Source organism: Erythrolamprus reginae, chromosome 2, assembly GCF_031021105.1.
Source record: "Erythrolamprus reginae isolate rEryReg1 chromosome 2, rEryReg1.hap1, whole genome shotgun sequence".
Classification (NCBI taxonomy): domain Eukaryota; kingdom Metazoa; phylum Chordata; class Lepidosauria; order Squamata; family Dipsadidae; genus Erythrolamprus; species Erythrolamprus reginae.
This window is the reverse complement of record NC_091951.1, coordinates 35,896,464-35,911,589: the sequence shown is the minus strand read 5'-3', so window position 1 is coordinate 35,911,589 and position 15,126 is coordinate 35,896,464. Positions and strand designations below refer to the sequence as shown.

At 39.3% G+C, this 15,126-nt stretch overlaps 1 protein-coding gene across 1 annotated transcript; it reads right to left on the bottom strand.

Annotated features, from left to right (window-relative positions):
* Positions 1 to 11,362: 11,362 nt before the first annotated feature.
* LOC139159356 (vomeronasal type-2 receptor 26-like) lies at positions 11,363 to 13,950 on the bottom strand. Its single transcript, XM_070736675.1, has 2 exons — positions 13,824 to 13,950; positions 11,363 to 12,261 (listed from the first exon to the last, which is right to left on the bottom strand). Exons 1-2 carry the CDS (start codon positions 13,948 to 13,950, stop codon positions 11,363 to 11,365), a joined length of 1,026 nt encoding a protein of 341 aa, XP_070592776.1.
* Between the last annotated feature and the right edge of the window lie 1,176 nt (positions 13,951 to 15,126).

The window sequence follows — 15,126 nt, the reverse complement described above, 5'->3', positions numbered from 1 at the left end:
ACCAATTGATGTGTGGTAGGTTGAGGTCACCAAGGAAGATAATGGGATGGGGGCAGGAGGTTGCCCAAGTTAGGAGGGAGGTTAGTTTAGTTGCATGGGTAATGTCGTAGTTTGGAGCTCTGTAGCACAGAAGGAAACGGAGTGTAGTGTTGAGGGAAATGTCGCAAACTAGGCTTTCAGGGAGGATGAGATCTTGTGTAACTTGAATGTTTTTTAGGTTGAGTGAGCTTTTGTAGAATATGGCTACACCACCCCCTCTGCGGGAGTCGCGGTCAGACCGGAAGACCAGGTAGTTACTTTGTGTGATGATGGAGTCAGGATATGAAGAGTTCAGCCATGTTTCACAAACAAATATTAAGTCAAATATGTTTGTGTCAAGTAGGGTGAGGAATTCAGATAATTTGTTGATTATGCTTCTTGCATTGATTAGTTTACATTTGAGATTGAGTTCATGGTCAAGGGTGGGATTGGGTTGAGATGGGTTGAAATTGGATTGAAATGAGGTAGTAAGATGGTGTTACCTTTCTCTGACAGGTGAATGCCGTTGGCACGATAAAGCCATGGATTGTCAATACTGATATGGGGATGTGAAACAAGTACACCCCTAACTCTAAAATAAACTAAGCCACACCCACAGTGTGGCAGTAAAAATTTTGGCTGCTCATTATTGTTTCCATCCTTTCCATTTTCTTTTCCATTCCATTCTCTTCCCCCCAGATGCTAGACCAAACATCCTCACATCATAACTATCCCATCCTAGCCCAATCTTAGGGAAACAGTCAGGTCTTCACAGTTCTCCAGAATGCTAAAATGAGAGTGTTAACAAGTGTGCACTAATGCTACCTACCTATCTGTCTGTCTGTCTGTCTGTCTTTGAAAATTAAGGGAGACTAGGATAGATCTATTTCAGCCTTGTTCTGGCCTCATCAGCTAGCTATACCTTCACTGGGATTTGAACTTGCAGCCTTTGCCTTGTAAGGCAGAGAATTAACCTCTAGGTTAGAGTATCTAATCCCTTTAGATTCGTACCAGGGAATTGTTATATGTTTTTTCTGTCAAATCACCATGGTATACTCAAATATGGGAGGAGCTTAATGCTTCATTTTGCCTCTTGGCCCAACTCAGGGCCATTTTTAATATATATACATATATGAAGAGGCAACAGCCATTGTGATCTCCAGAACGTTTAAAATTTATTAAAAAGTACTAAAATTAACTAAGCTTTCATTAGTCCTCTACTAACATTGTCAGAGTGTTAAAATCCCAAATGAAGACAGTTGATTTTGTATAATGCTGTTCACTTTGCTCATTGCCTGTGTAACAGGCCCACACCCTTCCCTCCCTCTTGTAACCAGTTTAGTTAATGGGAGCAATTCCCCCTTAAGGTTTCTGTCCAGATTTGTCTTTTAAGGTATTCTTAATGTAAAGTGGAAGGAACAAAAGGTTGCAAAAAAGGTGAAAGGTGTAAGGAAAGGTTGGAAAGAGAATAGGGAAGGATTGTGCCCAACATAGAGGAGGAGAGGAGATGATGAGAAGTAAGCTCAAGAATTTTCTTCTGTTCAAAGAGCCTTTAGTGACTCTCTGCAGTAGCAAGGTAATAATTTTGAGAACAGGCAGGAACCTGTTACCCTCTTACCTGGGCAAGAGTCATCTTGTCCTGTTTGGAGACAATTATAAAAGAATTTACATGTAAATTTTTAAGCTCATCTTTATGTGTCTTAGGAGACATTTCCCTAAAGCACATTGGAAGAAGCAAGGTTGAACTGTCTTTCTCAAGTTTGTCCTAGAGGATAATCACTCAAATATGAGTCAGCAGTGTCCTGCACCAAAAAGTCAACACAGTTCTAGGCTGCATATTTATTTATTTATTTATTTATTTATTTATTATTATTTAATTAATTAATTTGACTTCTCTGCTGCCCAATCCAAAGGACTCAGATAAACAGATCACGTGAAGTAAACTTTAAAATGCCTTGGTAAGGCCACCCTTGGAATGCTGTATCAAGTTTTGGTTGCCACAATAAAAAAAGATGTGACTTTAGAAAGAGTGCAAAGAAGAACAAGAAAGAAGATTAGGGGACTGGAGGCTAAAACATATAAAGAACAGTCGCAGGAACTGGGTATGTCTAGTTTAATGAAAAAAAGGACTGGGGTGACATGATAGCAATGTTCCAATATCTCGGGGTTGCCACAAAGAAAAGGGAGACAAGCTATTCTCAAAGCTCCTCAGGGTAGAACAAGAAGCAATGGGTGGAAATTAAATAAGGAGAGAAGTAACTTAGAACTTGTCGGAGGGACGGAATTTTAATTCTGTACTCGACAGGCAGGAATCAAAGTAAAACAAACTTTATTTAGAAAGGAAAAAGTAAATTGTGCCAGGAGCAACACTTTATAAACAGCCAGAACATGGCTGCACAGAGAAGAATAGAATGGAATGCTGCTGCTATGTAAGCAGACGGATGTGACATGTGGGAAAGGATAAGAATTGTGGGAGTGATGTATGAGGGGGTGTGATCAGAGGGGGAAGGCACACATCAACTCTTTTAAATACTGAATGTCTCTGTTGGCTGGCAATTCTCAGCGTGACACCCCTTCTTTGGTAGTCATCAGGGACATTGGTTCACATAAGGCACATTTTCTCGGAGAGGTATTCGTGTTGGTCAGCTGGCAGTGGTTTATTCAGCACATCAGCAATCTGTTCATTTGTAGGCACATATTGTAGTTTCACAAATCCTTGTTGTACATATTCTCTTGCATTTTTATATCTTAAGTCGATGTGCCGTGAACGGGCTCCCACATATTCAGCTTCAGCAATGAATTTTACTGAAGTATTGTCCTCCATAATAACAATTGGTTTCATTGGATCAGCCCAGATACTATTAATGAGAGCAGAAACATTGATTAAATCATTACAACAGTCAGAAACACAAGCATATTCGGACTCAGTGGAGGAACAAGAAATAAATTTCTGCTTTCTAACTTTCCAATACATTGGACAACCATTCAAAAACATTATAAAACCAGAAGTACTTTGATGAGTTTCAATGTCACTCGCCCAATCGGAATCTGCATAGCAAATCAATTCAGGATACTTGTTGTGTTCTGGTTCCAGGAACAACTTCATGTTCATCATGTGCTTCATGTATCTGAGCAATCTTTTTATGCATGCCCAATGAAATGTAGTTGCGTTGCCTACGTGTCGTGACAACAAATTCACACTAAGTGAAATGTCGGGTCTTGTCCAACTGCTAATGTATAACAGTGACCCAATGACTGAGCGATAAAGTGTTTGGTCCTTAAACAAAGGACTGTTTTGGTATGTCAACTTGTAAAAGTCTGTCTGCATTGGAGACCGACATGGGCGTGCATCAGCCATGTTGCATTGTTGCAAATGTTGATCAATCTTGTTTGCTTGTGAGAGGCTAAAACCCTTCTGAGTTTTCTGAATCTGAACTCCTAAGTAATCATGAATGTGTCCTAAGCTTTTCAGTGTAAAGTGTTTTTCTATACCTTTTGCAAAAATCTCACTCATACATTGATTTGGACCAATGTAAACAATATCATCAACATAAACAAGAACAATTTCATAAACATTACCTTGCCCTTTTGTAAACACGCATTGATCAGAGTCGGACTTAATAAAGCCCATTGAATTTAGTTTGTCAATGAGACATCTGTGCCACATTAAACCAGATTGTTTCAATCCGTACAGACTCTTTTGCAGGCGCCAGACAAGTCTTTCTTGGTCCTGGAATCCGGGTGCGCCTTTCACGTAGATTTCTTCATCTACATCAGCATTCAGATAGGCAGTTTCGACATCGAACTGGAAAACTTCTAAATTCAGGGTAGCAGCAGTTGTTAAGGCGATTTTGACACTTTCATTTCTGACAGTAGGTGAATAAGTATCGGTGTAATCATCTGGAAAAATCTGAGAGTAGCCTTGTGCTACTAATCTTGCTTTGTATAGTTCCTCACCATTTGGCTTTCGCTTAATTCTGTAGACCCATCGTGTACCAATAACTCTCTTGTCCTCTGGAGGGTCAACGTGTTTGTACACCTTAAATTTCTTTAAACTGTCAAGTTCAGCTTGCACTGCATTATACAATTTTTCTTGTTCAGGTTCAGGTAAATGTCTTATTTGATAAAAGTTATCGGGAGGAAGTAAAACATTGTTGCAAATAACAGGAAACAGTTTTTGAGCTACTTGTGCTTGATATCTCTGAGGAGGAACTCCTTTTGTGGTTCTCTTGGAACGTCTTAGAACTGTGGTCCATTCATTTTGGTCATCTCCGTCTTCATTTACATCACTAGTAACATCATCTGCAACTGGTTAAGACTGTACATCAGGAACATCTGGAACATCTGGAACAACTGGAACATCTGGAACAGCTATCTGAGAATCAGGTTGCGGTGTACCTTGAACATCAACTTTAGGAAAATAAACTGAAGTATCATTACTGTGTATTCTGGACCAATTTGTATCTTCCTCAAATTTAGCTGAATTGGAAATAATAGCTCTGTAGTTAGAGTCAGTAAATTTGTAGTACTTGGAACTCTCATCAAAACCTATAAATCTCAGTCTTTCTGCCACAGGACCGCCCTTCTTTCTCTGAGCCAGTGGAATGATAACCATGGCATACGAGCCAAAAATGTGAAGGTTTTGAATGTCTGGTTTCTTCCCATAAAACATGTAGTACAGAGTTTGTTTTAAAACACTGCTCCAAGTACGATTAACAAGGTAGTTTGCATACCTTAGTGCTTCGCCCCAGTAGGAATTGTTGAGATCAGCGTCTTCTAGGAGACAGTGATACGTAGTCTGTAGAACACCCTGCCTTCGTTCAGTAATCCCGTTGTGCAGAGGAGTGTAAGGGGCTGAAGCTTGGTGCCGTATTCCTTTGCGTCTCATCCAGTTCTAGAATCGCTGAGACATGAACTCACCGCCATGATCACTTTGGATTCTTCTGATACGGACACCGAATTGATTGTAGACCTGTGCAGCAAAGTCTGTAAAGATCTGAAACGTCTCTGATTTCTGTTTCATAAGAATTACAAAACCATATCTAGAAAAACTATCAACAATTGTTAAGAAATACTTATTGTTACCCCTAGTAGGCCGAAATGGACCGACAATGTCGGTATGAACCAAATCGAAAATGTGTGAAGACAAACGAAGGGCATGCTTAGCAATGGGGGCAGCCTTTAGATTTGTTACAAACAAAATTTAGATTTAGATTTGTTACAAACAAAACAGTCGAGATAAATAGGACAATTACTATCGACTTTGAAACCGTTCACGCATTCAGGCATCTTGGATAAGACATCATATGAAGCATGGCCCAAGCGTCAATGCCAACAGTGGATGCGCCTGGAATGAAAAGGTTTATTTGTTAATACAGGTTTAGCATTTGCAACATTATGCGGAACACCTTGAGATTCATTGGCTTTATGAACCTCTGATTTTATAATAGCAGCAGGTTTTCTCTCTGGGCCTGCGCTTTCATGATTTGGAATGCTTATACTTACATCTACCAGTGAATGAAAATTTGGCTTCAGGTAGAAGACACCACCAATCGGAATGGCATATGCGACAACAGTTCCATTTCTAATAAGATGGATATCATAGTTCAGGAGCATAGCTTTGTAGCCCAAGTTTTTGTTTAGGCGGTGAAGGCTGAGTATGTTGCTTTCAGTGTTTGGAATGTAGAGAATGTGTGGAATCATCTGGTCCAGTTCATCTATGTAGATAGTTCCTTCTCCTTCGACTTGGGATTGGTAATTTGAGAATCCATACACCTCCTTTATGTCAGACTCACGTAATTCAGTAAAAAGTTCTTTTTGGTGAGTAATGTGAAAAGCAGCTCCGCTATCTAAAGTCCATAAATATTTTGTGCTGTACTCACAATTTGAATCAGGAACATTTTTTAGAAGCACGGTATTGATTGTAGAGTGTGATTCACTTCCGGAATCTCGTTGAGCTGATCCGGAGTTACTGGGACTCCTGCGTTCCAAATTAATGACTTCTTCTTCTTTTAATGGCGGCAAGGCAGAAAATTGCACTTGAGTTGCAGCCGGCATCTGTTGCTGTAGTTGTGGACGTGGTGCCAACAATGGCTGAGCTGACTGAAGTGGGATTTGCGCCTGTTGCACGGGTGTAGCAGGAACTTGAGGCAGTTGTACCTGTGAAAATTGCACCCCTTGACTTGGTTGGGGTACTTGTTGCAAAAATGTCTGTTGAGGTACAAACCTTTCTTTGTCTGCAGAGTAGAATTGTCCTGCTGAAGCTTCTTTGTTCATTTGAAAATCTGGAAAGGAATCTTTTTGGCGCAAATCAACATTTTTCTGGCCATCTAAATTTTCTGTTGACCTGCATTGCTTAAAATGGTCACTGGATGGCATTTCTGAGCTTTCTGGCAATAAAATAACATTTTGGTGCAGTTGGTGCAGTTGCTTAATTTGGCCACCAGGTGGCGCATTTTGGATCTGGGTTGGAAGTGGGCCAGATTCTTGGAAATAGATTGATCTAGGTAAATTCTCAGTTTGGCCACTGGGTGGTGCTGCACCTAGTTCCTTGAATGCTAAGGAATGCATTACATCATTATTTGTGCTTCTCAAAATATCAGACTGTCTTTGGACAGACACCATTTTCTTCTTTTGTTCTGGTAAACCACATATTTCTTCTTGTCAAAACATTAATTGCATGCTTGTTATCTTATCAAGTTTGAGCTGTTTTCTCATTAATTCAGCACAACAGAAATCTATAAGGTCCTTCTTAGGCTGTGTTAAATCATCTGCTAAAATTTTTACAGTCTGCATATTAATACATTGTAAGAAGGACTGACATTCTTCTGGAGCTTGCTCAGAATTCTTTATTAACATCTGGTTCTCATTATTTTTGAGCTGTGGCAAAGCTCCAAGGATATTTGGCATATTTTCTTGCTGATAAGGATTCAAAACATTAGCTTTTATTTCAGAGTTCTCCAGGAACATATATTTATTATAAAATCCTGCATTCTGTTTTGCTACTGAAATAACATTGCCTGCGTGATTCTTTAGAGGACATTGTTTTTCACAGAGAAATACTTTTTGCTTTGCAGAGAAGTTAGGAACATCAGTCTGACTGTATTTTAATTCTGGCAAGCAATAAATTCTTGTAGAAGCGTCATCGTTACTCACATTTTGCTGTGCTCTATCTGGAATCAGAGATAAGATTCTTTGAGAAGAAATTCCTTTTGCATTGGAAGCAAGCATAGAGTTCTCTGGAGCTCTAAATCTTTCTTTAGTAGCGTCTGCATCTGCCGAGGTCTGCATTTTTGCTTCAAAGGCAGAGAAGTTATCTGCGCTTTACTGTGCAGGCTTTTCGCCTGATTTAATTAAAAATAAACACAACCATCCCCTCTGCTTATCATGTCGGAGGGACGGAATTTTAATTCTGTACTCGGCAGGCAGGAATCAAAGTAAAACAAACTTTATTTAGAAAGGAAAAAGTAAATTGTGCCAGGAGCGACACTTTATAAACAGCCGGAACATGGCTGCACAGAGAAGAATAGAATGGAATGCTGCTGCTACGTAAGCAGACGGATGTGACATGTGGGAAAGGATAAGAATTGTGGGAGTGATATATGAGGGGGTGTGATCAGAGGGGGAAGGCACACATCAACTCTTTTAAATACTGAATGTCTCTGTTGGCTGGCAATTCTCAGCGTGACAATTTCCTGACAGTTAGAACAATTAGCCAGTGGAACAGCTTGCCTACAGAAGTTGCAAATGGTCCAACAATAGAAGTTTTTAAGAAGATGTTGGATAACCATTTGTCTGAAGTAATGTATGGTTTCCTGTCTAAGCAGGAGAGTGGTCTAGAAGACCCCAGAGATCCCTTCCAACTCTGTTATTCTATTCTAAAATAGAGAAATTGATAAAAAGACATCATTCCTATAAAACAACATTGAAGTCAGTAAAATAACCCCCAGTAATCTGAATATGTTGATAATTATCTTTCCAATCTATAGGGTGGAGGCTTGGCAAAATCATATGGGTATAGATGTGAAAATATTATTGATGTTATAGCAGTAATCAGTAATCCTGGCTTATAATAATTAAACTCCTTCTTTTTTTCTATTATTGCCTTGAATGGACATTTCATCAGCATTGTGGCACAAGGAATTGATAAGAGAAGCAGAAGCAGAAAGATGTATTTCCAGCAGCAACATTCAACATATATTAATGCAGAGTATTCTATAGTTTCTTTTTTGATTGAATTTTAGAGCTCACAAAAGAAGATAATTGCATTGAAGATGATCCAACCTGGGTCTGGAGAAGGAATCTGAAATTTCAGATTGACATAGTCCCTGTATAATTCTATCTCTTTCTTTGCTTTGATCAGAAGAGGAGGTAGTTACAGATAGCATTTTCAATTGTTATATATTCCATATCTTGTCACATTGCTTTATAACTAAAGATGGTGGTGTAAATCCCATAAGCCTTGTTCAACATAGAATAAATAATCATGTTTTAAATAATTAGAAAGGGAATTGGGAATGACTGTCGTAACAGTGGTGTGCATTTGGAGAAAACATATTTGTATGACTCAAGGGCAGAATTCCACTTTAAAGGTCAGGAAGCAACTGCCTTTTACACTAGAAGCCTATTTTTGAGATTCTAAAAAGTGTGATTTGCTAAAAAACAAACAAACGGTGAAGTATTTTTTACTAGTTAGTGGGGAGATGATAATTCCTACTTATTCTGTCTGGTGTTCATGAACCCATTCTTCTCATGAAGATAACATATTCCAGATATCTCCAGATCATGGCTTGTTGGAAATAAAAAAAAGAGTTAGACACCTTCTTTCATATGTGGTGGGCATACCCCAAAGCAAAGGGTTACTGGGGAAAAAATCATGTATTTACAGGAAATTATGGAAAAAACAATCAAATTTACTCTTGAATTTTGTTTTCTCCGGAAATAATGAGATATCCCAAAACTATACATTATTTTACGATACACATTATAATGGCAGTGAGAATAGCATATGCTCAATTCTGGAAAGCACAATCAAACCCCACCAGAAAATATATTAATGGATACAATTTATAAGTATGCCGAGATGGATAGACTGACTATGGATCTCAAAAGTCAACATAATTTGGAATATTACAAAATGTGGAATAGATGGTAAAATTGGACTAAGAAAAAAAAAAGAAAGGACTGCGAAACAATGTGAAATGAATGATGAAAATATGGAACTCTCTAAACATATGAAACAATGTATAATGTATAAAGTACATTACCAAGTAGTAATAACTTATGAAAACTGGTATAAAACTGTGTTAAAATATTGTGATGCCTAAAAATGAAAAATAATAATAAAAAGGAAAATATAGTAAACTTAATAAAGCCATTTCAACTGCTTGGCAAAAAGAAAAAGAAAATAAAACAGGATTCTTATTTTAATACTAAACAAAGTTTAGTATTAAACAGTGTTTTGAAACAGCCTCTTTAATTTTGCCTCATGGTGCAGCATAAAAATACATATATTCACACTGGCTTCTTCAGCTATTCAGTATTCTCCGATTATTATACAGGAGTAAGTTAAGAATGTGGCAGTAATATTACATCCCTTGTAATTATAAAAACTACAGTCATGTTTTTTCCCGCATTGGTAAAGCTCTGAGAATAGTGTCAGTATTCACCTTTAAATAATTGGGTGGGTGCTGGAATTTGAACTTTAACTATATAGGAATTAGCGCAGGAAAGATCTAGATCTGGTTTTGCTTCCAAACATGCCAAAATTTTGAACTCAATAAAGTTTTGCATAAAAAGATTGGACTGTCTTGATCGTGCTTGCTTTGGTTGGGTCCATCAGTCGGAACCTTGACATCCCCTTTACCACACTGAGAAGGTTGCAGTGCATCATTTGTGTCTTACTCCAATTCAAATGCCCTTCACCATCTTGGCTTCCTTCTCCTTCTTCTGGGTGAGTGGGTCTAGGGCAATGATGGTGAATCTTTTTGTTGTTGTGTGTCCAAAATAATGCAATGCATGTGTGAACCCTCCCCCCTGTGTGCTCTGCTCCCATGCATGCGCATGTGACCCCTCCTGCACCCCTTTGGGGGGCTAATAGGCCTCCCTGCAGCCTCCTGGAAGCAACAATGGGCCACAGGGGACTGCACCACATCACTTGTGCCCTGTGTTGAGCCTAGTAGGTTTCCCTGCAGCCTCCTGGAAGCAAAAATGGGCCACAGGGGACTGCACCACATCACTAATGCCCAGTTTTGGGCCTAGTAGGTTTCCCTGCAGCCTCCTGGAAGCAAAAATGGGCCACAGGGGACTGCACCACATCACTTGTGCCCTGTGTTGAGCCTAGTAGGTTTCCCTGCAGCCTCCTGGAAGCAAAAATGGGCCACAGGGGACTGCACCACATCGCTTGTGCCCTGTTTTGGGCCTAGTAGGTTTTCCTGTAGCCTCCTGGGAGGAAAAATGCATTGGGGGGGGTACACTGCACCCTCTTGTGCCCCATTTTGGCCTAGCAGGCTTCTCTGCACTTATAACCCATAATGCAATGCAAAGATGATTACCCTCCCTATGTACCTCACCTACCAGCGCATGTGCATGTGATCACCCGTGCTCCCCCACCCTGTTGCATGTGCACAAAGCTCCCCCATGCATCCCAGCAACACACACAGTAGAGACCCCAAAATCGCTGGCTGGTGGGAGACATGCATGAATGCACAGTAGAGCTGAACATGGGTGACGGCTTCCATGCTCATAGAGGGGACTCTCTGTGCCACCTGTGGCATGCATGCCATAGATTCGCCATCATGGCTCTAGGGTACTGGATATTCAGAATATACAAAGGTATTTAAACATCTTCTGTGATCTAAATAGACCTCAGAGACTTTGCTAAAATGCCAAATAATACATTGATAACAGTATATACAAAATCAATGAGGAAACCCTTGGGTTAAAAAGTGGTAGGAAGTGACTTATCTTCCCTTGTAGCTTCCCCATTGAATTTGCTTGTGGGAAGCCAGAAAGTTTGAAAATGGTGATGATATGACTAACGTATATGACATGCTGTAAGTGAGAGTCAGTTGCCAAATGCTCGGATCATGAGCATGTCACTAGGAGAGCCATAACTTTAAGAGCTAGACATAAGTATCACTTGCTCAGCACTATCCTATTTTTCAAAAGTTAATTTATAAGTGCCATTCTTCCAAAACTATCTCTAATTAGATATTATAATTGATATCTAACATGGATGGATAAATATTGTTTAGGACGCCTGCAAAGAACAATAATTAAAAGGTGTATTATTTTATAACACCAGTAAGTAGCACAAAAATAGTTTCTAAAATCAGGAGCCCTCCTAGTTTTTCATCATTAGATGCTCCTTGGTGTTCATGTCAGGTCTCAGGATAATAATAAAGCATTTGGGGATAAAGATACAGCCCAGTAAGCCCAGACTGGAGGCCAGGATGGAGAAGATTTGCACGGCCACCATGTATTTCCCTTTGGTGCTCAAGTAGGCGGGGACAAAGGAAATCCAAACAGTGCAGAAAATGAGCATGCTGAAGGTGATCCATTTGGCCTCGTTGAAGGTCCCTGGTAGCTTTCTGGCTAGGAAAGCCAAGAAAAAGCAGATGGCAGCCAGGAAGCCTATGTAGCCTAGGGCAGAATAGAACATGGTGACTGAGCCTTCATGGCATTGCAGTACAATGTGTCCTGGTTGAGAATATAGGTCAGTATCTGGGAATGGGGGAGAAATTCTCAGCCATATAAAACAGATGCCAACCTGAACCCCAGAACAGGACAAGACAATGGAGGTGGCCAAACTTTTCCCCAGCCATTTCCTCATTCTGCTTCCTGGCTTTGTGGCCAGAAATGCCACCACCACCATGACAGTCTTGGCCAGTAAGGAAGACACAGCAACTGAGAAAACAATGCTGAAGGTGGTTTGTCGAAGAAGGCAGGTCACTCTGTTGGGGCAGCCAATGAATAGAAGTGAAGTCAAGAAGGAAAGTAGGAGGAAGATCAAAAGAACATAGGTGAGGTCCCGATTGTTGGCTTTGACTATGGGGGTTTCTCGGTATTTAATGAAGATTCCCAGAAATAAGACAGTAGTTATCGATAAAGCAAAGGCAAAGAGAACCAGAATGAGACCCAAATTTTCTTTATAGGATAGGAAAGTTATTACTTTGGGGATACATTGATCTCTCTTCTTATTGGAATGCTGATCACCTGGACACTTTTCACAATGGGCTGCATCTGAAAAATATTTATTGCACGTGTTTGTTTCTGCAGCTGTAAGATCATCACTAATGCAGATGAACCAAATTATATTACAATACATAAAACATGTTTTTAAAAGTCATCAAGTAAAAAGAAACATGGGTGGGGAATTAGAAAATACTTTCTGACTTTACTGATTATGGTATAATTTAGAAGGTGAGAAAATATATTAATGAAGGATGAATGTACAAATGAGCAGTAGTGAGGAAGTGCTATGGAATATGCTGTTTGGGCTGTTAGACCAAGTTCACTCATTTGATTATTCCAACAAGTATTTTTTTATTTATTTATTTTATTATTTTATTTATTAGATTTGTATGCCGCCCCTCTCCGAAGACTCGGGGCGGCTAACAACAATAAAGAAAACAATGTAACAAATCAAATATTAAAAAAAATCTTAAAAACCCCAATTTAAGAGACCAATCATACAAACAAGCATACCATGTATAAATTAGAAGTAGAAGTATAAAGTAGAAGAGAGTTGTTGAAGATAATGGACCGAAGTGGCATTACCATACCCTTTGGAGTATAAAACACACCTTTTTCCCCACCCCTAAAAGAAGATGAATATTTGGGTGCATCTTATACTCAAAATGTAGCTTTTTCAAAGCTTTTTCCCCCTCCCCAACTCTAGCAAGGTGCTAATGGTCTTCCTGGCTATTCCCAGCTTCTTCAGCTTATTAGGGCTGAAAAAAAGTTCTTCCTGGTTTGCAGGAGTTTTTCATTACTACTCTGAAGAAGTTTTTTTCCCAGCTCCAAGTCTTTGCAGGCTTGTTTACATTGCTACTTCTTCCAGAGATATTTTTTCAGCCCTAACCAGGGGATAAAATAATGTGCTGAAATTGACTAGACTAAGGACACTAGCCAGATGAATACTTGGTAGATAGATTTTCCCCCTATTGTGTGTCTTATACTCTGGTGGGTCTTAAATGGTAATTTTAACCATTTATGTCTAACGTAAGTGAAAAGAAATTCTCCATTATGGAGAATTCATTATGGAATGTGGTTCTTGGGACACCAAGTGTGGCCTCTTACTAGATAAGAACCCATGCTGGAACTCAGTTGTCCACTGAGACCCATATCACAATGATATGAACATGACCAAGGAATAATTCAATATTTATTTCAGCTATATTTATAGGACCCAATGCTAATTAGAAACAATCATCCCATTTTTAAAACAAATGACATTTCCAATACTCATAATACTTCTTTTCTGAAACCAAGTAAGAAGATAGCAACTCGAGATATTACAGCAGCTTTTCATTATTTATTTTAAAAGCAAAATTGAGTGGTGGTAACCAATCTTTGAAATGTTTGTGAAACCTTTCAAGAAATTCATTTTTCTTGTTTCATGATATTATGAAAATAATATGCTGCTAACTAGGTCTATAACTAGCAAGAAAGAAAAGAAAGAACTTAAAAAAAATATAACCAGAACAGCATGAATTTTGATTGCATCCTCAATATCTCTCCCTCCCTCTCCCTCCCTCTCCCCCTTCCCTCCCACCCCCCTCTCTCCCTTAACAGCCACCTACCTTCTTGCATAGAGAATGTTCCATCCATGCACAGAGAACAGTCGTAGCAGCAAACTGGTGCTTCTCTTCTCATGACCTTGGCATATCCAGGGTAACAACTTTCAGAACATCTAGAAAAAGGCACCATCTAAACATAAAAATAGTGCTCAGCTAGGGCAACATATGAATTTACAACATATGGATTTACATCAATTAACTAATTTCTGGTAGCCAAGGAACACACTGAGCCAACTCAACCAAGAAGTAGTAGCATAGAAGTTACTCCATCTTTCTTCCTTTTAAAAAAAAATCTGTTGGAGACACATGTAAAGTAACATTGACCTTTGTGAGAAAAGTCATATATCACTTTATCACATCAGCCTATCCCACTCAGTCAGGCATGGAAGGCATGTTGCAGACCTTGTCAGTCAAATAATTTGGACTGGCAAGATCTAGGAAGAGGGCATTTTTCCCCACTGTCCCTGCATTGTGAAATATCCTGAAAGGCAAAGAAAGTCCCCAATTTCTTAATCTTTTACTAAGAGATTAAAACTTGGTTGCATAGCCTTGTATGGGGGAAAAACAAGCACCCACAAGACCATGGAGTTGGTTGCAGAAGTGTGAAATATAAATAAATGATGGATAGATAGATGGATGGATGGATGGATGGATGGATGCATGGATGGATGGATGGATGCATGGATGCATGGATGCATGGATGCATGGATGCATGGATGCATGGATGCATGGATGCATGGATGCATGGATGCATGGATGCATGGATGCATGGATGCATGGATGCATGGATGCATGGATGCATGGATGCATGGATGCATGGATGCATGGATGCATGGATGCATGGATGCATGGATGCATGGATGCATGGATGCGCAGACTGTGCAGGAATGGCAAATGAAAGGTGTTTCTCTTTCTCTAATATCTCTATTGTCAATCCAGAAATGTTCCTTTATTTTATTCTCCATTCTGAAGGAAAATCATTCTGTGGCAAATGGTGTTTCTCTTTTGGGTATGTGTGGGGAATGCTATATATTCTATCATTCTCTCCCTCTTTGCTTTGGCAGGAAATCTCCAAAATCTAGCCTTTTGTTTTGCTGAAAGAATCTGTCTGTGTTTTTTTTTCTTGTATCATATAAATCACCATATTCAACTGCTCATATTTTTCTCACCTCAATCTCAATTTAACAACTTTTGCTTATACAATTCAGTGGGTTAGTCCCTTGAAACTTTAGCTTTTCTGTTATTGAAAATGAGATCATTTTATAGGATTTTAATAACCGTTCCATATTTTAGTTCAATAATGTAC

Excerpts from the sequence above, each read along its gene's own strand:
- LOC139159356 (XM_070736675.1), bottom strand. The coding sequence starts at position 13,950 with ATGGTGCCTTTTTCTAGATGTTCTGAAAGTTGTTACCCTGGATATGCC. Across the intron at positions 12,262-13,823 it reads AACATTCTCTATGCAAGAAG|ATGCAGCCCATTGTGAAAAG; the intron begins GTAGGTGGCTGT and ends AATATTTTTCAG.